Source organism: Andrographis paniculata, unplaced genomic scaffold (genome assembly GCF_009805555.1).
Source record: "Andrographis paniculata isolate CXL003 unplaced genomic scaffold, ASM980555v1 Contig79END, whole genome shotgun sequence".
NCBI classification, from domain to species: Eukaryota; Viridiplantae; Streptophyta; class Magnoliopsida; order Lamiales; family Acanthaceae; genus Andrographis; species Andrographis paniculata.
This window is the reverse complement of record NW_026137616.1, coordinates 527,119-548,438: the sequence shown is the minus strand read 5'-3', so window position 1 is coordinate 548,438 and position 21,320 is coordinate 527,119. Positions and strand designations below refer to the sequence as shown.

Below are 21,320 nucleotides of genomic sequence, written 5' to 3'. Positions count from 1 at the left end.
ATCTTATTAAAAAAAACAAAACAAACTCATGATTCGTGTTTGTTTCAGTGTTATGTATTAGGGGTGCTTTCTGTTCTACACATTCTTGAATATTTATTTAACTTTGATTAGATTTAATAGTACAATAAAATAAAAAGTTTTCTGGCACATTGTGTCGTATTATTATTTAATTCTTTCTTGAATATGGATTATGGATAAGGCTCAATAATGTCACAAACGATTCCAACTTAAAGTAAATTAATTATTGCCACATCATCCCAAAATAAATAATGCCATCCACGCAGTATTCACTTAGCAAAGGGCGCCACTAAACCTCGACGCGCTTATCCTCGTGCGGTGGAGATCACGCTCCCCCCCACACTGACCTCTCCTTCGGTACTGCTACCCTACACTACAGCGGCAATTCGCGCACATTTCTTCCAGAGCTTGTCTCGTCATCTCCAATTGTTTTTTCAGGTATCCATGGGTTCAATTAATCGATGGCATGTGTCAATCTAGCTGCGGTTACGTTCCTCCTGTTGAAAGCGATCGATCACGTGAAAATTGCTCGATTTACCTCATCAGCTCAACTGGCTGGCGCCTTGAGATTTTTTTCGAGATTTTATACTTGCTTTGTAGCCTTGTGAGTGGAGCTGAAATCTCTGCCACAAATCCGCAATTCCTAACATTTTAATTGCTTTTAATCCTTCGTGTTTATTACTTTGTTTGCATTCCTCGTCGTATTCGTTAGCGCCATAGCAAAAACAACAGATCTTGCTGCTCTTTCTGTCTCTACCTGTTCAACAGCTTTATCTGATTTTCTTTGTGATTATCGAGCGTGAAGATTGCTAAAAATTCCTCTTGTTTTCCAGCAAGCATAGTTTGATCCTCGCATCCTGTGAACGAATCCGTGATAACTTGCGTGTGTTCCTGTATATGTTATGTATATATAGATATTTTGAAGTTAGATTTGAGTAGTTAGTTATTAATGGAGCTGAAGTTCCTTATCCCAAAGTCATCGCCTGCTGGCGCAGACACGACGCTGTCAAATCCTTTTGTTAACTCAAATTACAGAGTGAAAGTCCGGCAGCAGTTTCGTTCCTGCAGAGGTAAACTTCAATTCGTGATTCCCTGCATTCATCTCGATATCTGTGGCTTTTTAAGAAACACGTTTGTTTTGAATCCGAAAAGACTAGTTGTTTCATCCATTGCTGTTTCTGCAATCTTGTCAGGAATTAACTAATTGATATATTGCTTTCGAAAATTATGAGTCTCCATTGATTTGCACAATGCTGCTGTGTTCAGGATCTTCTGCAGGCAGTAACTTCCCAAGAGCTTCATATTCAAGTGAGTCCGGGGGCGGCACAAGTTCAGTCAGCCAACAAGATCTTCTAGACTCCATTTCCTATCAGCTCAACAGAACTAACGGTTCGAGTTCAGGTCTGTTCTTCAAAACAGCCAAAGTCCTTGATGCACTTGAAGATGAGTATGAAGGTGTAGTCATAAATACTGCGTCGCTACCATCCAATCCGAGCATTTTTGCCTCTGTTCTTCGATCATCTATATTCCAGTGGAAAATTAAGGTATCTGTCTTCGAATCACCTGTCACCACAATCTCCATACTTAACTAGTAATCCTAATTGGTTAGTTTTTCAGGGGAAGAAGGGAGTCTGGCTGAAGCTGCCGCTGGAAAGATCTGATCTCGTCCCCATAGCTGTACAGGTATTCAATTTGCTCCATCCGAGCAACTCAAGTAGGACAACAAAACATTAAATTCACAATCATTTCCTCCTCGAGACTTCCATTTGTGAATGTAGTAGCTTCTTGCAGGAAGGATTTCAGTACCATCACGCCGAGAGATTGTATGTCATGATGACATATTGGATCCCGGATGGACCTTGCCTTCTTCCTCCGAATGCTTCTCACCATGTTGGTGTTGGTTCTTTCGTGATCAATGATAAAGACGAGGTATATTACACGTCATTGTCTGGTGTAAACTTTTGTCAAAATTTTAGAAGATACTTCTGTGATATTTACACGATACAGGTTCTTGTTGTACAAGAAAAGCAATGTGTCCCGCCTCTCTTAGGTCTCTGGAAAATTCCTACCGGATTCATTAATGAGGTACACTATCAGAGCTCTGCAGCCCGAGGATACGATTTGTTCATGTATCCGAATATCAGTTTCTTACAGCATTTTGTTTTGTTGATTAGACCGAAGAAATCTGCACGGGAGCTGTGCGAGAAGTGAAAGAAGAAACAGGAGTATGTACACTACATTGTTATGGTTGTTGCATCTTCTTTACGGCAAATTCTTATACTTCACATTTTCATCTGCAGATTGACTCTGAATTCGTCGAGGTTGTCGCTTTTAGGTATAGAAAACTGCTTATCCTTTTCGATACCCGAAAAATGATGAATGAGATCGATTTTTAACATTTCTGATCATTTAGGCACGCCTGCAACGTCTCTTTTGACAAGGCTGATCTGTTCTTCATCTGTATGTTGCGCCCTCTGTCGACTGAAATCTTGATCGATGATCTTGAAATTCAAGCTGCCAAGGTATATATATACACTCGCAAAAAGTAGTAAAAAATTGAATTGAGATGGTTTTTTTACCGATGAGTTGAATGAAAAATTGATTAGTGATGATACTGGATGTTAAATGCATTCGATTTCTTTTGTTTTTCTACGAGCAGTGGATGCCTCTGGAGGAGTTCATAAAACAACCCTTGATCCGAGGAGACGCCATGTTCAAGAAAATCGTGGAAATATGCATGGCCCGGCTCGGACAGCGCTACTGTGGATTGTCGGAGTATCGAGTGTTTTCGAGATTCGACGGAAAGATGTCGTCCCTGTACTTCAACTTAGTTGAAGATGATCCTGCCTCCAATTGCCAGGCCAGTTGATCAGACACACTACTTGCTGCTCTTACTGCTTGCTAATCGTCAGATTCATACATATAAATATCATTTGACTGTAATATTTTTAAGTGTTGGTATAAATATGAGTGTATATTGTATATTGTATAATGTATATAGACGTTGTGCTTAATTAACAAGTTGTACCTGGTATACACAATAAGGGGTATATTTGTAATTTAAATAAAAATTTATTTATAATTTAAATAAAAATTAAAATGTTTTGATAGTAGTGTATTATTTTTGTTTAAATAAAAAAAAAATATTTGAAATGGTACCGATAATATATCACGACATTAGTCATGTCATGATTAAAAAGGAAAAGAATAGGAGTAAATTGTAAGATAAACACAAAAATTGTGACAAAGTAAGTTTGTTTATTAATTAATTTTTTTTTATTCTATTTTCATTATATATAATATTTATATTATTTTTCTTACAAACTATTCTCATACTTAATAAAAAAAATAAAATTCAAACAAAAACAATACACAAACAAATTCAAAAGATAATAAACATAAAAAGAAATTACAAAACTATTAATTCAATCAATATGTATAGTTATAACAATATATAATATTAATTTTTAAAATTATTAATTTAACGGAATTTGGAATGCCGAACAGTTTTAGTTAAGTCCTTCTAAACTTTTAAACACACACTTCCATTGCCAGCCTTATTTTCCTCGAAGATGTCCCATTTCCGTTACTATAGTTATTTGTACGCTGGTAAAATGTTTGAACCCGGCAAGGAAAGCGGCATTTTAGGGTCTGATTTGGTCGGGTCGGGTTGGGTTGGGCCCCCGCTCCATGACGGTGTCAAAAACTCAACGGGCATTTGTGAGATCCAACAGCTGACGTTCCTCGTGTGGGTTCAGCAAAAGCAGAGATCGATCGATACTTCGCATATACCCACGCCATCTGTCTGCTCCACTCTTATGCTTCCACACCGCTCATCCTGCCCCCGCCGCCGCCTAATTTGAAGGCTTCTGCCGCCATCTGGCACGACGACTCTGTCGCTGCTTTTCTGTGCTAACTCACGAGATCCACGAGGACTGCGGTTTGTCTCATCTCCCTCCCCGCAGCTCATCGGAGGCGTCAGATTCGCATCCATCCGCCGCCGCTTGTCGGAGAGCCGGTTTCACCGACGGTGAGCTGCATTATCCTTCGCCTGTACTTGTTCATATTGTGTGCTATTAGTGTCACTTTTGTCCGATCGTTCATTGTATTGTTGATTTAGTTTTAAATCCTTGATTGCGTCATTTTGTGACAAGTCATTTTGAAGTGATTTCAGGATAATTTAGGAGATGTTATTTTCTGCCTCGATTGAGTGTGTGATTTGGGAGATTTGTACCTGGCCATATTGAAATCTGTTCGATCTACTGCTTTGGTAATTTTAATTATTGTTAAATGTTGTCCTGTGAGAGAAGGTAGATTGGCTATGGCCTATGTGTTATCTGTGATTGAAATGTTTCATGTTGGTGCAATTTAGTTTTGCAATTGGATACAATGTTCAAGTTTATGGATTGTTCATTCAGAGGACTATGCATTGTACATTCAGAGGACTATGCAATCATGAAATCCATTTATTCTTAGTGAATTTGTTGCCTTAAAAAACAATTGCTTTCTGCTAAGGATGACCTGGTTAGATATTTATGGTGGGGTGCTTAATGCATACATGTCTCAAGAATAGCAACGTTAGAATATCCTTTTGCAATTTCATTTCTTCTTTAGTTTCTTTTCACTACAACAAAATCGGCATTGTTCAAAACCTTTCAATTCTCATGTTATTTTTCAAGCAATTCCTATGTATTAGTTTACCATTATTCAGGTGTTTTGGTTAATACCAGAATAGCGCATCTCTCATGTTTTCTTATTTATTTATTTATTTTTAGGGCATCTCAAATTATTCTGTGTTGACTGTTGAGCTGGAGACACAACAGGAACATACAGATATATTGATTTAGGCTGGGGGCACTGGTTGATGGTAAGAGCAGGGGTGCTAGATAACATGCAATTGTTTCCTATTTCATCGAGCACAGATAGTACACCTACAGAGGACAGCAACCCTGAAAAAAGTACTGCTCTGCTATACCTAAATATATATGACCTCACTTCCATAAACAACTATCTTTACTGGTTTGGCGTGGGAATCTTCCATTCGGGTATTGAAGGTATAATCAAATGCTCCTTTGTAAATCTTTGATTGTGACGTGTTAATCTACCTATTTCTCCTTTATATTTGTATGATGATATACATTTTCAATCTTGTTTTATCTATAGCTTGGTTGTTTGATATTGATTCTTGAGTTGTTTGCATTTATTTGATTTGGTGGAATTGTGATATTCCTCTAGCCAATTCATTACATTTCTTTATACTTCTACTTGATAGAAAAATCTCTCTTCTTGTAAGTAGAAAGATTGTATAAAAGACCCTAGCTATGCATGTGGTGCAAATTAGGTACTGATTACTCTTTGGAACCTTAGTCTTTATTTCCTCAGTGATCTGTGAACAAAAGTCTTATAGTTGGTACAGATTTCAGGAACCTCTTGTTATTCTTGTTGTAACTTTTAAAACAGTAAGTAATGGTTTACAATCTTTACTACTGCTCTGTAATTCTGAATTGATGCTGAGACTTCATAAATAGTACATGGCATTTTGATCCTCCTACTTCTCCTCAACTGTGAAATACTATGTTGATGTGAGATAATTAAAGCATGCAAATACATCCCTAGAATTATTATAAATAACATGGCTGTGTCGACTCCATTAAACAAAATATCTATTTCTTCTAGTAATTAAGGAACTCCCCTAATTTACTCACAAATGGTTATTATCATTTAAAGCTCGGTATTCTTCCAAAAACTAACTCCATTTTCAAATATTCCCCAACATGAAAATGTGATTTAATTGAATGGTAGATACTCTGCTCGTAATGCTCTTGACCACTGGTGTTTATTAGGCTCATGATTCTTTAGTTGTTCTTGAGGTGTACTGAAAAATTCTAGGACCTTAGGCTTCTCCTGTAAGTAAATTTTTTTTTCTTTCTCTTCCCTGAATGGTAGACATCTGTTAATGAGCATCTTCCCATGCAATTGGAATTCTTCGAAGATCTTTCAATTGTTTACATATGATTTCTTTGGTGTGAATCTCGAAGTGGTTTGATTTCTCTACACATAATGATCTTCCCTGCCATTGACACTGACCTAAGATAGTGCCTCTGGTTCAGTGAGCCGTCCATCTTTTTATCTACGGATATGTTTTTCCACATCTCCTTTAATTGGCAAAGAGCACTGAATCTATGCTGTTTATGTCATAAAGTAGTCATCATTTGCACTGGAAAGGTTTCTATTTGTCATTCCTATTGCTGATGTTACTCATATAAATCACGAACATATTGATTTGCGATACTTCATGGATCTGCATTATTTATTATAGAGCTCTAATCTAACTTATTCACAACAGCGCATGGCGAGGAGTATGGGTTTGGAGCTCATGACTACCCAAGCAGTGGTGTATTTGAGGTTGAACCAAGAAGTTGCCCGGGTTTTATCTTCAGGCGCTCAATTATTTTGGGCACCATTGACATGTCTCCTTCAGAATTTCGGTCATTCATGGAACGTCTATCCAATGAATATCATGGAGACACATACCATTTGATATCTAGGAATTGCAATCATTTCACAGATGATGTTTGTCGCCGTTTAACTGGAAAGTCCATTCCTGGGTGGGTGAATCGATTGGCTAAAATAGGTGAGGGAGTAATTTCCGAAATAAGTTTTTGGAATATAAAATTATTCAATATATGGCCTACACAATTAACATGTAATTTCGGATTAATGAGTATTTTTTCGTACTCCCACACCATATTTTTGGGTAAATTAGACAAAAAGCAGCTCTTTTGCTTCAATGCCAGTAGAATTTCTTAGAATCTTTGTTTTATTTTTTCCTACTTTACATGTAATCCAGGTTCTTTCTGTGGCTGTTTGCTGCCTGAAAGTCTGCAATCTACATCAGTCCGACATCTTCCAGCAGAAAATCATATGTATTCAGGCAAGTCATTTTTCATTTTTCCATTAACCTTTTTTCCATCATATCATATCATTTGTGTGCTTTTAATACTAGATCGATCCAGCATCTATCATGATTTTCAATGCTATGCACCCCAAAAGAATGAATATGTGAAAATTGATATCATTTTGCTTTATATTATTTGTCTCGTAGAGTAACTTCTTGATGTGTATTGAATTTCTGTGCTGCTAAGAACTAAACATAATCAAAATTATTTGAAAAACTATTCCCCCACTATTTACATTATCATATCATATCACATCTCAAGGATATTTATTTTACACTAAAACCATATTTTGTAATATCAATACGTAGGTCGAATGAGTCAAGCAACAAGGGTTGTAACACATCCTTAGTGGAGAAAATGTCTGACCATAATTATCCCCCGACTAAGGTCATCCTGTCCAATTTACTTAACAATTTCATTCTGCACCAACAATACCACTAGTTTATAAAGCATTTTATATTATTTCCAGAGATTATCCAATCAGTCGATAAGCGCTTAACAGACCCCTCTACAACTAACTTCCTATAGTTTCATCGAATCAAAGTATTAAAACTTTTTACCTTTTTATTTCCTTGCATTTGGTCTTATATCATTGCATGTAACTTCTGCTGTTCTTGTTGTTAAGATGGAAGCCATTCCGGTGAGTCATCAGCGTCGGGAGATGGCGAGGTGGAGGATCCCGATCACCATCTACTTCTTACTCGAAACAGCGACGTTTCATATCTGAACGAGAAACCGGTCAAGCTAGCCAGGGAACCTCTTTGAGTTGCAAACAATCCATTATTTGTGTTTGATCGGAGTAAAATGTCCCGGAGAAGATGGTTTGATCAAACAGGAAGTAAGGCAGGTTTGATGAAGATCAAAGCAAGCATGCAGTAATCATCAATGGTGTATACTTTTAGTTAAATTCTTTTTGTCTAGAAACTGGCCTATTGTTTTGATTGACTCCCAATTGTGTGACTGGCTATTATTATTATTATTATTATTATTATTATCATCATCTCCAGTTTTGTACGGATGGCGGCATCTGCCTTGTTTTATGCTCCTAAATGATACGTTGTTATCCAGAAATATCGATCTAACAGAGTTTTGTCTGTTTGTCTTCATATTCACTTTCTTAGTTCTTACACATGCTTTGTTTGGAGTAATTCTACTTTTTATTTTATTTATATATTTTTTCTCTAGGTTTGAGGGCTCTTTTCTATTTTATAATAATCATAACAATTACAGTTTAATAAAAAAGAAATCAATGGAAAAATATGCATAGATGTATATATACTTCAATTTATCTAGTCATGGACGGTTCACCCACCTTTGGTACAATTGAAACCAGTCAAAACAACCCTCTTGATTCTGTCTTTAATTTTTATTTTTATTTTTAATATTACGTTAAATATTATTTAAATATAAATTTTAAATCAAAATGTTTTCAACTCAAATCTAAAAAAATAAGCCCTTGTGTATGCGTGATTTGACATTTTGAAAATGTTATTGTGAAAATTAATTTAATATATTTCATATAAATAAATTTATAATATTTACGTATAGTATTTTTATAAAATATAATTATATTATTTTATAAAACAAATAAAATATTAAGGCTCTATGTATACAAATAGTTGTACAAAATTTTAACACTAAGTATCTATTTACAGTAATTTTTTAAAATTATAACTTTACATATTAACTTTTTTATTATTTATAAATCTTTTAAAATTTTTCAAACCCTTTATCTAAACAAAACCTAACACATCACTAATGTATTGATTTAAAATAAAATATACTTTATATAATTATATTTAATATATTAATAAGTAGTGTGTTTAGGACCAGACCGCCATAAATCCCCAAACATTTTTTTCTAAAAAAAAACCGAACCGATTACGACAGCATAGTTGAACTGAAAATATTTTCAACAGATCCCCAAAATGGATCTTAAGCAAAACCCAAACCATTCTTCCATTCCTCTCTTCCATAAAACACAATATGGCTATGGCTATGGCTATCTTCCTCTCCACTCTTTCTATAACCATTCTTCTCCTCACACACACCTCCCACGCCTCCACTCTTTGCCCCGCTCTCCGACTCCCCGGCGCCGGCGCCGGAAATTATGACATCCTCTGTAAAGACAACGTTACGATGATCCACTTCCCCGGCTACGGACACTTGGCCGTCAAATCCATCGACTACGCAGCCGCAACGCTCGACCTCATCGACCCGCGCGGCTGCGTCCACGAAGTCTTCTTAAACCTCGACTTGTCCGCCACGCCTTTCCGATATTATTACATACTAAAAGACCACGTCTACGTTAAATGCTCGGTCATTCTCGACCCTCCTCTTCTCGAAGTTCCATGCATGAGCCGGTTCGAACATCATGTCTATATTCTCGAATCCTCGCCCCACAACTTGCCGGCTTCTTGCAGCGTCGTAAGATCCGTCGCTATACCGTTTCCTTACAGCCCTTATTTGTCGTCCCACGGCAGCTTCGGCCTCCGCCTGACGTGGCGGCGGCCGCCACGGTGGTGGATTGTCGGAGAGGCTGAAGGTAGTATGTCTTGATTTGAGGTTTTGATCAATTACAAATGTTTTCTTGTTTCAATGAATTGAATACATTTTTGTATTGATTTGACAGTTTGTGCAGCTGCAGCCTTGATCTTGATCTTGATCTTGATGTTCTATGTCGGAATTTATGAAATTTTTTACAAGAAAACTAGAAGACAACATGTGAAGAATTTTGATGCTGGAAATTTGCTTGAAGAATGATCGAAGATAGAAAAACTTTTTGTAATATTGTTAATTTATTACGATGAATTTTATGTGTGTAATAGTGTTATCTGCACAGGGCAGATCTGTATATTTAAAATAATTTTGTACAGTAATATATTATTCACTGATATTTGTCTCTTTCGGAATAATTTTGGTGAAATTATTGAGGTAGTTTAATTATATAATAAGCACTCGTCAAAGTGGTTCGAATTACGCAACAATTTGTTGATATAAAACATGTGGATAAAGTATTGTTAAAATTAAATAAGTAAATTATTGCGGGTGTGTGTGATACTGTGATTGGTGGCGACATTGATTTTTTCTCAGGGGTAATCCGCCGCGTGGACATCGTGCTTCCGATCGTGCTGCGGTGGAGACTAGAACTCCGGTCGTCGGCGAAAGTTGCTGGAGAATTGGAATCGCGGAGAAATGAGGTCTGCTGCAGCTGGAGTAGTTTCTCGGTTTGCGTCTTCTGCCGTTGTGTATTTCTCGATCTGCAGTGCCATCGCGTTATGTTTCGTTCCGGTGTCTGTTTCGATTCCGTTCATCGTTCTCCATGGTAATGTTCCCCCAGCGCCTCCGATTGTTGTTGTTATAGTTGAGGTTTTGTCGATTTGCTGTGTTTGTGAAGGATCTTGGTTGTTGCTATAGGAATTGGGGATCAGTGTTCGAACAGAGGAATGACGCAATTCACGCAGGAGCTCAGCGAATGGTCCAAATCTGAAGGATATTGCATGTGAGATTGTTTTTGGTATTGATTACTTGCTTCCTTTTAGTTTTCTTGCTATTTTGGTCCCAATCTGAAGCTAATGTTTGTTACTGACCATTAGCTTTTGGTTCTAGAAAACGCCACTTGTCGGTTTTTCAATCTTTCGTTTCTTGATTACTGATGACACGAACAAATCGAATCGAGATTTCACTTCCATGGATTTTAACTTCTTTTTTCTTGACTTCAATCGGAGTATATAACTGCTTTTTTCTGCAATATTATGTGTCGCATGATCTAGGGCTTTTCTTCCGATAGAAGTGTAACTATTTTCTCAACACTGCAATTTTGGATAGAAGTTCTTAGCATAAGATTTGAACTCATTGTGTTTCCATTTGTATCAGAAACTCCATAGTTGTACTGTGTTGCAAAGCCATTGAACTGATGCCGATTCTCTCACTAATTTTCTTTTCATCCCTGTCGAAAAATTGGTCCATAACTTCAAATTCATGATTGTCTATACTATAAATTTCCAGAGAAATTGGAGATGGAGCATGGGATTCTTGGTTTAAGCCCCTACAAGAGCAGGTAAAGAAGAGGCCAGAGAATAATTTCTATATTGTCACTATTGATTCGTTCATCCATAAGCTGATTTCGATTTGGTGTTTTCTTCATTTTTGGTGCAGGCGGAAATTGTATGCGATAAGGTGGGTGATTAAGTAATGGATTTGTTGATGATTGATTCACAAGAAGTGTTTATCGTGAGTTATCAAACTAAACTTCAGGTGAAACAAATGAAAGAACTCCAGGATGGTTACAACATAGTCGGTCTCTCCCAGGTGATAATCTTTGATTTTGTATACTTGTAATTGAATCCGACTTATTGTTTATCTATTTCTGTTTGTTCATAATTTTACATGTCTGGGTGTTGTGATAAATTGTGGTTGTTCTTACAGGGCAACTTAATCGGGCGAGGTGTTGTGGAGTTCTGCGATGGCGGACCACCAGTAAGGACTATATGAAAAATTGATTGCAAGCCATATTTTATATCTTATTAGATATGATAGTGTAACTAATTATCATATTTTGCACAAGGAAGTCGATGTTTCTATATCTTATTAGATAATGTTTTGCCAACAAAATGTTTTATAATAGTTAATTCAGTATTATTCTTCCATGTTTCTACTAATTTGCACAGTACGAAATAGCAATTCAGCATGTTTGTTGCATAGTTCTGAAATGAGTTTCTCCGACAGGTCAAGAATTTTGTGTCTCTTGGAGGACCTCATGCCGGGACAGCTTCAGTTCCACTATGTGGTGTAAGTCTCACCTTTTACACGATTCTTAGAAAATATATCAATTCATTAGGCCTCCTGGTTCACTGAAGCTCAAACATTGTCCGATTCTTCAGACTGGGATATTTTGCATTATTGCAGACAATCTAATCAAGAAAGAGGTCTACACCGACTACGTCCAAGTACGCTTCCTACTTTGATTTGTTCTTGGTTAAAAGCATAATTCGCAGTTCTTTTCTTGAGGACACTGTATATTGTGAACTGCAGGCTCACTTAGCTCCTAGCGGCTATCTTAAACTTCCAAATGTGAGTGCCTCTGTACAGAACACATATATAAATCCTGAACGTTTCCCTGCCCCCTCACCCTCTCTCCCCATTTCACATATTCCTTCCATTATCATTTTCTTTGGAGAAAATTCTGGATTAATTTTTCAATTTGTTTTTCAGAACATTCCCGACTACTTGAGCAAATGTAGGTTTCTCCCAAAGCTTAACAATGAACTCCCTGACGAGAGAAATGCTACTTACAAAGAACGGTTCAGTAGCTTAGAAAATCTTGTTCTTATCATGGTACGTGAACCTATCCGCTCCCTTCCGGACTTCAGTTCTGATCTGATATCCTTTGATAGTGCTGGTAATTGCATTTGTAGAAACTTCAATACTCTCTCTCCCTCTCATTTGAACAGTTTGAACATGACACCGTCTTGATACCAAAGGAAACAGCATGGTTTGGATACTATCCCGATGGGGCTTTCACCCCGGTTCTGCCGCCACAACAGGTAGCCTTTCGTTTGTTAAGAAATTGTGTCATTCAGTACATTCATCTCCCTCGATAAATCTTGTTTTTTCCGAAATTATTACCTTATCTTAGAACCTAGATATAGGCCTTTTGATGTCCCAAAAGAATGTGTTAATTACAATTAAAAAAAACTGCCCAAATATGTCGAATGCTGAAACCATTGACATTTAGATAAGACAAATTTCTAGAGTTATATTTGGAGTCTTACTAGGCCTCATTTTGGAAATTTGGATTGAAATATTTGCACGAAAATCCTTGACTGATACCATCTTTTTCTGTCTCTAGACTAAGCTCTATCTTGACGATTGGATTGGGTTGAAAACATTAGACAGTTCGGGAAGGGTAAAATACGTCGAGGTGCCTGGAAACCATCTTGGAATTGCCCGAGACGATATGAAGAAATATATTGTTCCATATCTAAAAGATGCTACATCGAATGAAGGCACCGTTGATTCTTCTGCAACTGTGCAAAAACATGAATTGCCAAAGGCAACATTTGGCAGATCATCGACTCTGGCAAACCGATTCTTGGACCTGCTCAGCGTTAGGTACGCTTAGTTTGATCTGTTGTGAGTTCCCAATTCAAGCAGGTGAAGCTTATGCATGCCCATTGTGTATGTAAATTCCATACTCGTGTGTGTGTTCAACTAAATTTGCGAAAGGGAAGAAGATGATTCATTGCCAGGTATGCGGGGAAGATGAGTTGTACATTTACAGATGAAAGAAAGCACATGTCTTTTGCAATTAAAAAAGTTGGGTGATGATTCTCTAATCTCCTTTTACACACACTCACACATAGCCATAGGAATAGGAATAGTTTGAAGTAAATAATTAAAAAAGAAAAACCTCTACGTCAAAAGAGGACAATTTTAGTGCCTTTTATTTTCGTTTGTGTATGGATTCTTTCAGTGCATACTAGATGACTTTCATAACGAGCATAATAATTTGCAATTTAAGTCGGTCAGACAGTCAGAAAAGCTACCTTGAGCAGATTTTGAATGTCAACTTCGATAAAAATAATAATAATAATAACTACTATAAGCTTATTACGCAAATTTACATATCTATCAAACTAGACACAAGGAAGAAGAAAAGAATACCTTCCCACTCAAAAGTAGCAAAAGGAAAGAATACATACAAAGAGATATATATACATACACATAGTAAAAGCTAGCGTACGCAGTCCAAAAGCAGAATCCTGACCACACCCCACGCAACCTAATTGTCCCCTCCTACTTTCCCCAAATTACCCTTCTCTTCGCTACCAAACAAACATCTCTAATTTAAGACAAAAATGTCAAATCATACCTCAAATCTAAAGTGAGAGACATACACAGAGAATACTGAAGGAGAAGAAGAATACCTTCAAATATGGATCACATCTCCCCAAAAAACTTTTCCTCATTTCACCTTTACTCACTTTTCCTTAATCCCTAAGGCTTCTCTCCCTTCTTCAATTCAATTCAATCCTTAGATTTCAACTTCTTCTTCCTCTTCCCCAACCTGCAAGAACAAACAGCCATGGCGGACGCAGTGTTCAAATCAAAGTCCGGCGACGACAATGCAAATCAGAGTAGCAGTAAGTTCTTGCGCCACTTCCTCTACAAAGCCGCCATCATCACACTCTTCCTAGTTTTGCTCCCAATCTTCCCTTCAATCGCTCCTGAATTCCTTAACCAGACTCTCCATGCCAGGAGCTGGGAGCTTCTCCATCTCATATTCGTCGGCATAGCCGTCTCCTATGGCCTATTCAGCAAGAAAAACGATGATCTCCATAAGGATCATTATTACGCTTCTAAGCTTGATAATGCCCAATCCTACGTCTCTAAATTGCTCCACGTTTCATCTGTTTTCGACGATGATTCCGATCACAACGTCGCCGCCGGAGATGACAGTAAGGTTCAGACGTGGAGCTCGCAGTATTTCCGGGGAGAACCGCCGGTGCTCGTGGTGGCGGCGGCGGCGGCGGCAAAGGAAAACGACGCCGTTTCGGAACTCGGCCACAACAAGCCTCTGCTTCTCCCCGTCAGGAGTTTGAAACAACAGGCGAATGAAGAAGGAGCTAAATCCGATTCGAGGATTAGAACTGGTTTCGGTTCGAATTCGGCTTCTAGAAGATTTGTTAGGAGTTCGAGGAGGTTGAAGACGGCGGAGGACGGCGGAGCGGTTAGTACGGTCGAGAAGATGGAAGATGTCTCGGCGGAGGACAACGTCGTCCTCCGATCGCCGATTCCATGGCGATCCAGGTCGGGAAGGATGGAGGTGAAGCAGAACGACGAGGAGGATGGAGATGGAGGCGGCTATCTCGTTCCGCCATTAATGGAGGAGCAGGAAGCGAGCAGGATTGAATCGAGGTCTTTCAAAAGCACTAAACCTAACAAACCTTCAACATCGTCGCCATTTTCATCCGAACCAAGCGGCGAAGATGTGGCAAGGAAGAAGGCGTTTCTCTCGCCGCCGCCACCGCCTCCTCCTCCGCCGCCTGCACCGAGAAAACCGGTGCTGTTGAAATCAAACTCAAGCGCCGCCGCCGCCGCTGTTGCCGTCGCAGCAGCGCCTAAGAAGGCGTTGAGGCGAAGCGTTAGGAGCGTACCAACAGAGGAGGCTGAAATTGCCGACGGAATATCGCCGTCGTCGGGGAGATCGGTTAGGACTTTCAGAGGTCATGAGACGGCGATGGAGACCTCGCCGGAGAAGGCGGTTAAGAAGCCGGCGTACTCCAACAAGGCGAAGATCCAGCAAGAATTGGCCGAGAAGGTTATACTAGAGAGCAGCAGCGACGACGACGAAGAAGAAGAGGAGCCGCCGCCGGTGGTGGTGGCGGAGGAAGGAGGCGGAAGGATAAGCAATGGCGGTGGAGCTGCAATCGGCGATGAGAATGAAGATTGTGTGAATGAATTAGGACGAGATGTTGACAAGAAGGCGGACGAATTTATAGCCAAGTTCCGTGAGCAGATACGGCTGCAGAGGATCGAGTCCATCCGACGGTCGACGGCGCAGCGCGCCGGAAGAACCTTCAGATGAAGGAAGAAGATGCAATATATTGCAGAGCTCATTTTTTAGCCTTCTCTAGGCAGTTATGCACAAATTTAAGTGTTTTTTAAGCTCCCAAACTATGGGTGGGAAGAGATGTAGTTTACAGTTACAGTTATAGATTAAGGAAGTTATAGAAGATGATGATGTTGTCGGTCCTCTTATTATGGACTTTATATTTCTAATTTAAATTGGACTTCATTTTATTTGATGTTATAAAGATCAATATGGGCTTATATATAAAAGCCCAGTTGTGTAATTACTTCCATTTAAAACAAAAAAGACACAAAAAAAAGAGAAAGGCCCTTCAACTAAGATGGTTCTTGATGTTAGTTTCAACGCTTACAGCTTACAAAGCGCTAATTCTTTTCTTTCCCATAAAATATAAACACAGTGGCAAAGGCAAATTTCCAAAAAAAAAAAACAACAAAATTCTAATAAAACATCAATCAATTAAATAAAATGATGCACCAAAAAGAAAATAGGAAGATCACAGCCAAACGATCACGATTCAGAGCGCAGAACATCCAACGGCCGGTGTGCGATCGGCGCGACTGTAGCCCAGGGATTGAATGCGACCGGCCGCGGCGGAGGCGGAGCCTGCGCCGCCGGATGGGCGGTGGATATCCGCTCGCAGGAAGGGCACATGGTGAGGGTGGTCGGAGGGGTCATTTGCATATACAGTTGCGGGGAGAGCTTCAGCGCACGCAGCTCCTGAACCTCCTTCTGCAGCCTCCGGTTCTCCTCCGTAAGGTTCTCGCAGCACCTCTTGAGGTACTCGCAATCAACCTCTGTTTGCTTCAATTTCGTCCTGCAATCATCGATTGGCGTCAAACTATTTGCGGTTTATTTTGTGTTTTTGCGACAATTTAGCGACGAGATTAAGAGCAATCAGTTTTTGAGATGGAAGAGAGAGGTCGTTCAAATCACCTGGCTCTTCGGTTTTGGAACCAGACTTCGACCTGCCGTGGCCTCAGCCCCAATCGCTTTGACAGAGCCATTTTTTGCTTCTGCAGGGAAATTGAAAGAGTTTAGCCTCCGATTTCGGCGAAAATTGTCTGGTTAGAGAAATTTTCACAACTGATTGGTGTATACTTACTGGATTGAGAGTGTTGTGCTCTTTGAAGCTTTCTTCGAGTATGGCGGACTGGTCCTTTGAGAGCCTGAGCTTCTTCCTCGCATTCTCGGCGTCTTCTTCGTCACTGCTGCCTCGAGAGCAAGCTCGCTCGGCGTCTAGCTCGTCTGCGGCTTCTCTCTCACTGCGTTTTCCACTGATGCTGGAGATCGTGCTGTTTGGAGAGGATACACCGCCTTCCTCCTCCGCATCAACCGCCAACGCTGGACAATTGACGTCGATTCCCTTAAAAAAGGACCTAGTCTCCACTCTACATTCCTCAGAGCTCCGATCTACACAGATACAAATAAAATGGAACCACATCAAGCCAAATTCGATCGAGAAAAGAAAGTTAGGGCTCTAACTTTCAAAACACTGCACAGAAACGTTTCCTCTCTCGAATCGAAACTAATGCATCCGAGATCCAGAAAGAGACTGAAAAAAAACCTGAGGAAGGAAAGGCATGCGCCGTCCAATTAGCCGATCTGTGAAGAACAGGAAAAGTAGGAATTGCAGCAGCAGCCTTGTGATCCGGAAAACTCAAGCTCAAACTCAACCCCAAATCATCTTTCTGCACCATCATTTTCAACAACAATCTCCACAATAACCACCTGTCTTCGCCTTTCCCTGAAGGTTTCCTGATACTGATCCTGCTCGTGAACCAGAAAGCAAAGTTGGATTTGAATGTGGAGTGAACAAAGCAAAAGGCTGAGGAGACTCCTTCAATTTCTCCTCCTTTACAAAAATGTGGAATGGTGCAGCACCACCAGAAAGTGGACAACCATATATATAGGCAAAAAGATAAAATTTAAAATTAATTAATTAAAAAATAAAAATTAAAGGCAGAGGGATTTCGGGTATTCTTTATGGAGATGATGATGGTGATAATGATGATGATGGGGATGGGATGGGCATGAATGACACATCATGTCCATCAATCAATCATGGCCTTTGCCTATCTCTAATCATACACCTCCTCAATTATTAATTCCCCACACTTTGCTTTTCTACCCAAAATTATTGAAATTTTGAAAATATAAATTATTGCTCAATTTGGTAAAAGAAATAGACTATATAGGGGTGTTCATCTATTTAAAAATAATTTTATATTTTATATTTTATAATAATAAATAATACTACATCCGTTCTATCTACTGTGTCTCTGCTACACTGTACACTATATTTTACGAGGGATGTAATTAGTAGATAATTAATAATATATTACTGAAAATAATTATTCTATAATATAAATAATTATAAATTGAGATTAAGATAACTAATTAGTTTAATTAAAATTTTTAAAAAAATATTAAAAAAATTTAAAATAGATTAAAGTGTATAATTATTTTCTAAAAAATAAAAGTGACAGAAATAACAGCTGTGAACCTAGTATGTGGAACTGAAGGAGTAGTACATCCGTCCCAGCTCAATCTCATTTATTAAGAGTTTTATTTATTTTTTATGGATTAATCTTTAATACTATTAATTATTTATATAAAAATATAATATAAATTTTAAAGAATATAAAAATACTTTTAATGGTTTTTTATATTATTATTATTATATTTTGTAAAAGATTATATAAACATAAAAATATTTTTAATATTAAGTAAGTTAAATGAAATATTTAGAGTCGGACGGAGAAAAAATATATTTATATTAAAAATTATATAAATTAGTAGTTAATAACATTTATATTTAAAATAAAAAAAATAAAAATAAACACACACTAAATATTTCTTTAGATTAATACGGAGTATTATATTTATAAAAAATAAATTTACGTTATATCAAATAATTATTTAAATTAAAATTTTATCACTAAATCAAAATTCAAATAACTCAAACAAAAATATATGGATGATTGACCACTTGACCAATATGATGATAATGATGTATCTGGAACATGGAATCCAACGGCTCAGATCGTCCGCAATCCTTAAAAGGGCCCCACGTGACCTGTCTAGAAAAATCTTGATGCAGATTCTTGGACAAACTCGTCACTTTCTCCACCTTTTTTTTTTTTTTTTTCTATATATTTAATTATTTATGTAGCTTTTTTTCTGATTACGGTATTCCTAATGATTACATTATTACATCCGCAAAATTAGTAAATATTGCTAATAATGAATGACGTTAATATAAAAATCAATAATCAGAATATTAAAAATAATAATTTTAAAAAAATAATAATAATACTCATTTAGTTCAAATTTATATAAATAAAAGAATCATCACATATTAACTATATTAAGCAAAGTTAAACCATTAAGCCAACCTCCTCCCACAAAAGAAAATATAAACAAATATAAAAATAAAAATTGATGCATCTCTAAAAGAGAAATTAAATATTCATAAAATAAGTATATAAATATGGTATTGATAATTTCATTATGTTATATCTAAAAAAATATATATATAACTTTTGCATTTGAAAATGTTCAAAAAAATATTATATAAATATAATTTGACTAACACTCCAAAAGTAGCATGGCTTAATAAAATTGTAAGAAATAATCGTATAGATCCATTATATATAATGTAAATAATAAATCAATTTTATAAGGTTAATTTAGTTAATTTTAATATCTTAAATGCTAATGTTGTCTATATTTTGTATATTTCTATTAACGACTATACACTAGTAATGCAATATTAATATGTATATACATATATATATTTAAGTGTTCTAAATTTGTATATATTATTGAATTTATTTTTTATTTTTTAAAAAAAATATAGTTATATAAAGGTTAAAGCTATTCCAATGCCTCCCTAATCGGTAATCACCAAGAAGATATGCATGTATGTTTTGGAAGAGTAGAAAAACCAGGCTATAGAACAACAGGCGCTCGCATCTGCGTACACGTGTACGGTGGGGGGGGATCCACTGTATTAGAGACTTTTCCCAAATGAGGAAGAGGGGTTGGGTCACGTGGAGCAGGCACTTGGTCGCACCCCAACGCACGTGAGGCGTAAATGTGGGTGTCTCCTATGCATATGCAGGTACTGTATTATGAAGCAACATGACCATCACACGCTGATTTCTTACAGATACGCTAATGTTAGTACACATCCATACTTATACCATTTTAATACATTAATAATAATAATAGAAATAAAATCGTAGATACAATTAGATGAGGGAATCCAAAGTGGGTGGGGTGGGGTTGTGGGAGGGGGGGGGGGGGGGGGGGGGGGTGTCTGTTGGTTGGGGTGACATCCACACGCAATACAATCATTTGAACATGTGTGTTTCTACCATTTCCCTTAATTATTATTCTTACTTTTGTGTGCACTAATTATAATGAAATTGTTCATTTGTGTTATTTTTTAAAAAAAATTATAAATATTTACTGTATGTGATATTTAAAATAAATATGATAAGTAATTTAATTTTTAAAGTGATTATAAAAGGTTGGATTAATATAATACTAATAGAAATGAATAAATTAGTGTTTGCTTACTTGTGTTTTTGCTTACTTTTATTTTTATTTCTTATTGATTTTACATTCAATAATTATTTGGGAAGATTAAAATAAATAAATAAAAAAAAAATCTCCAAACAGAAAAACATTAGTTGTTAAATGAAGCAAGTGAGATGCAGTAATTTTAAATTACTTTAGTTAAAATCACCCGACCAAACGGGACTATAATAAATTAAATTTTCAGAAGAAATTCCTGGATAATTACTAATTCACCCTTATAAGATACTCGCATATTTTACATAAAAAAAAATAATAATAAATTATTATAAATTAAATTAATTTTTACTTTAGATATACACGTGCTTACTTTGTACATAAATTCAGGCTTTATGATTTACAACGAAAAGGAACGCACCCCATGACTGTATATTTATGCCTTTAATTTTTCTCAAAAGAAGAAATCACGCACATGTGTGTACATGGACAAACTTATAATAATAATAATAATAATAATAATAATAATAATAATAATAATAAAATATATATATATATATAAATATATGAAATATGGGATGCGACTTCAAAAGTTTAAAAAGGAGATGTCACCCAAGCATATAAAAGTTAGCAATGAAAATTAGGGTGTCTTCTTTTTTATCAAAATAAATCAATATGTTTTTTTTAAAAAATTAATATATTGTACATATTCTACTAATATTTTATACGGGACAAATAATATGTAAGAATTATTAATTAAAAATAATTTATAATACAATTTATAAAATAAGATAGTAATATATTGATAATTTTATCATTTGTGTAGAAACTACTGTTAAATTAAGAAATAAATATACTCCCCTCCATCTCTTAATAATTTATCAAATTTTTTTTTTCATTTTGGTCCCTCCCATATTATCTACCTAACATTATAAATACCTCTTTAATTTACAATATATTACACAAATGTCATTACATTTGTATCATACAATACTAATAAAGTTAGTTTAGTCATTTTACCTTTAATTCTAATATATCTCAATATAATACTAATATTTTTAAAACTTCGTGACAAAAATAAATAGATAAATACTATTTTAAGGCTTGCAAACAATACTATTTTGAAATGAAATCTAATTTTTTTTATGTTCATCCTGTTGTTATTTGTTTGTTTGGTTCCCTTTTTCCTTTTCCAGTTCACAATCAAT

General features: G+C 36.6%; 6 protein-coding genes across 11 annotated transcripts; 5 read left to right on the top strand and 1 right to left on the bottom strand.

Annotated features, from left to right (window-relative positions):
• The first annotated feature begins 303 nt into the window (after positions 1-303).
• On the top strand, positions 304-3,096 carry LOC127240399 (nudix hydrolase 8). 3 transcript variants are annotated; one of them, XM_051259071.1, is made up of 10 exons: positions 304-375; positions 457-1,088; positions 1,285-1,562; positions 1,636-1,701; positions 1,810-1,947; positions 2,026-2,103; positions 2,193-2,243; positions 2,319-2,353; positions 2,432-2,540; positions 2,678-3,095. In XM_051259071.1, the coding sequence occupies exons 2-10, from the start codon at positions 968-970 to the stop codon at positions 2,885-2,887; spliced, it is 1,086 nt and encodes a 361-aa protein (XP_051115028.1). In that variant the 5' UTR covers positions 304-375; positions 457-967; the 3' UTR covers positions 2,888-3,095. The 3 variants fall into 3 exon arrangements, with proteins under 3 accessions (XP_051115028.1, XP_051115029.1, XP_051115027.1); XM_051259072.1 differs by lacking the exon at positions 304-375 and having other exon boundaries at positions 388-1,088; positions 2,047-2,103; positions 2,678-3,096; XM_051259070.1 differs by lacking the exon at positions 304-375 and having other exon boundaries at positions 389-1,088.
• Positions 3,097-3,747: 651 nt separating this feature from the next.
• LOC127240397 (deSI-like protein At4g17486) lies at positions 3,748-8,083 on the top strand. Of its 3 annotated transcripts, none has more exons than XM_051259065.1 (6): positions 3,748-4,048; positions 4,794-5,072; positions 6,365-6,652; positions 6,869-6,952; positions 7,286-7,364; positions 7,603-7,749. In XM_051259065.1, the coding sequence occupies exons 2-5, from the start codon at positions 4,883-4,885 to the stop codon at positions 7,324-7,326; spliced, it is 603 nt and encodes a 200-aa protein (XP_051115022.1). In that variant the 5' UTR covers positions 3,748-4,048; positions 4,794-4,882; the 3' UTR covers positions 7,327-7,364; positions 7,603-7,749. The 3 variants fall into 3 exon arrangements, with proteins under 3 accessions (XP_051115022.1, XP_051115023.1, XP_051115021.1); XM_051259066.1 differs by lacking the exon at positions 7,603-7,749 and adding an exon at positions 7,447-7,563; XM_051259064.1 differs by lacking the exon at positions 7,286-7,364 and having other exon boundaries at positions 3,750-4,048; positions 7,603-8,083.
• An 820-nt stretch (positions 8,084-8,903) lies between these two features.
• On the top strand, positions 8,904-9,903 carry LOC127240398 (RING-H2 finger protein ATL22-like). Of its 2 annotated transcripts, none has more exons than XM_051259069.1 (2): positions 8,904-9,522; positions 9,619-9,903. In XM_051259069.1, the coding sequence occupies exons 1-2, from the start codon at positions 8,964-8,966 to the stop codon at positions 9,738-9,740; spliced, it is 681 nt and encodes a 226-aa protein (XP_051115026.1). In that variant the 5' UTR covers positions 8,904-8,963; the 3' UTR covers positions 9,741-9,903. The 2 variants fall into 2 exon arrangements, with proteins under 2 accessions (XP_051115026.1, XP_051115025.1); XM_051259068.1 differs by having other exon boundaries at positions 8,905-9,522; positions 9,610-9,894.
• A 125-nt stretch (positions 9,904-10,028) lies between these two features.
• LOC127240394 (uncharacterized) lies at positions 10,029-13,304 on the top strand. Its single transcript, XM_051259062.1, has 12 exons — positions 10,029-10,302; positions 10,395-10,479; positions 10,986-11,037; positions 11,136-11,156; positions 11,235-11,288; positions 11,406-11,456; positions 11,706-11,768; positions 11,861-11,926; positions 12,012-12,050; positions 12,192-12,314; positions 12,431-12,523; positions 12,829-13,304. Exons 1-12 carry the CDS (start codon positions 10,173-10,175, stop codon positions 13,099-13,101), a joined length of 1,050 nt encoding a protein of 349 aa, XP_051115019.1. The 5' UTR covers positions 10,029-10,172; the 3' UTR covers positions 13,102-13,304.
• Positions 13,305-13,738: 434 nt separating this feature from the next.
• On the top strand, positions 13,739-15,835 carry LOC127240393 (uncharacterized). Its single transcript, XM_051259061.1, has one exon. The coding sequence runs from the start codon at positions 14,065-14,067 to the stop codon at positions 15,565-15,567; it is 1,503 nt and encodes a 500-aa protein (XP_051115018.1). The 5' UTR covers positions 13,739-14,064; the 3' UTR covers positions 15,568-15,835.
• A 47-nt stretch (positions 15,836-15,882) lies between these two features.
• On the bottom strand, positions 15,883-17,464 carry LOC127240396 (homeobox-leucine zipper protein HAT4-like). The gene is made up of 4 exons (XM_051259063.1): positions 17,138-17,464; positions 16,676-16,983; positions 16,507-16,586; positions 15,883-16,387 (listed from the first exon to the last, which is right to left on the bottom strand). The coding sequence occupies exons 1-4, from the start codon at positions 17,271-17,273 to the stop codon at positions 16,081-16,083; spliced, it is 831 nt and encodes a 276-aa protein (XP_051115020.1). The 5' UTR covers positions 17,274-17,464; the 3' UTR covers positions 15,883-16,080.
• Between the last annotated feature and the right edge of the window lie 3,856 nt (positions 17,465-21,320).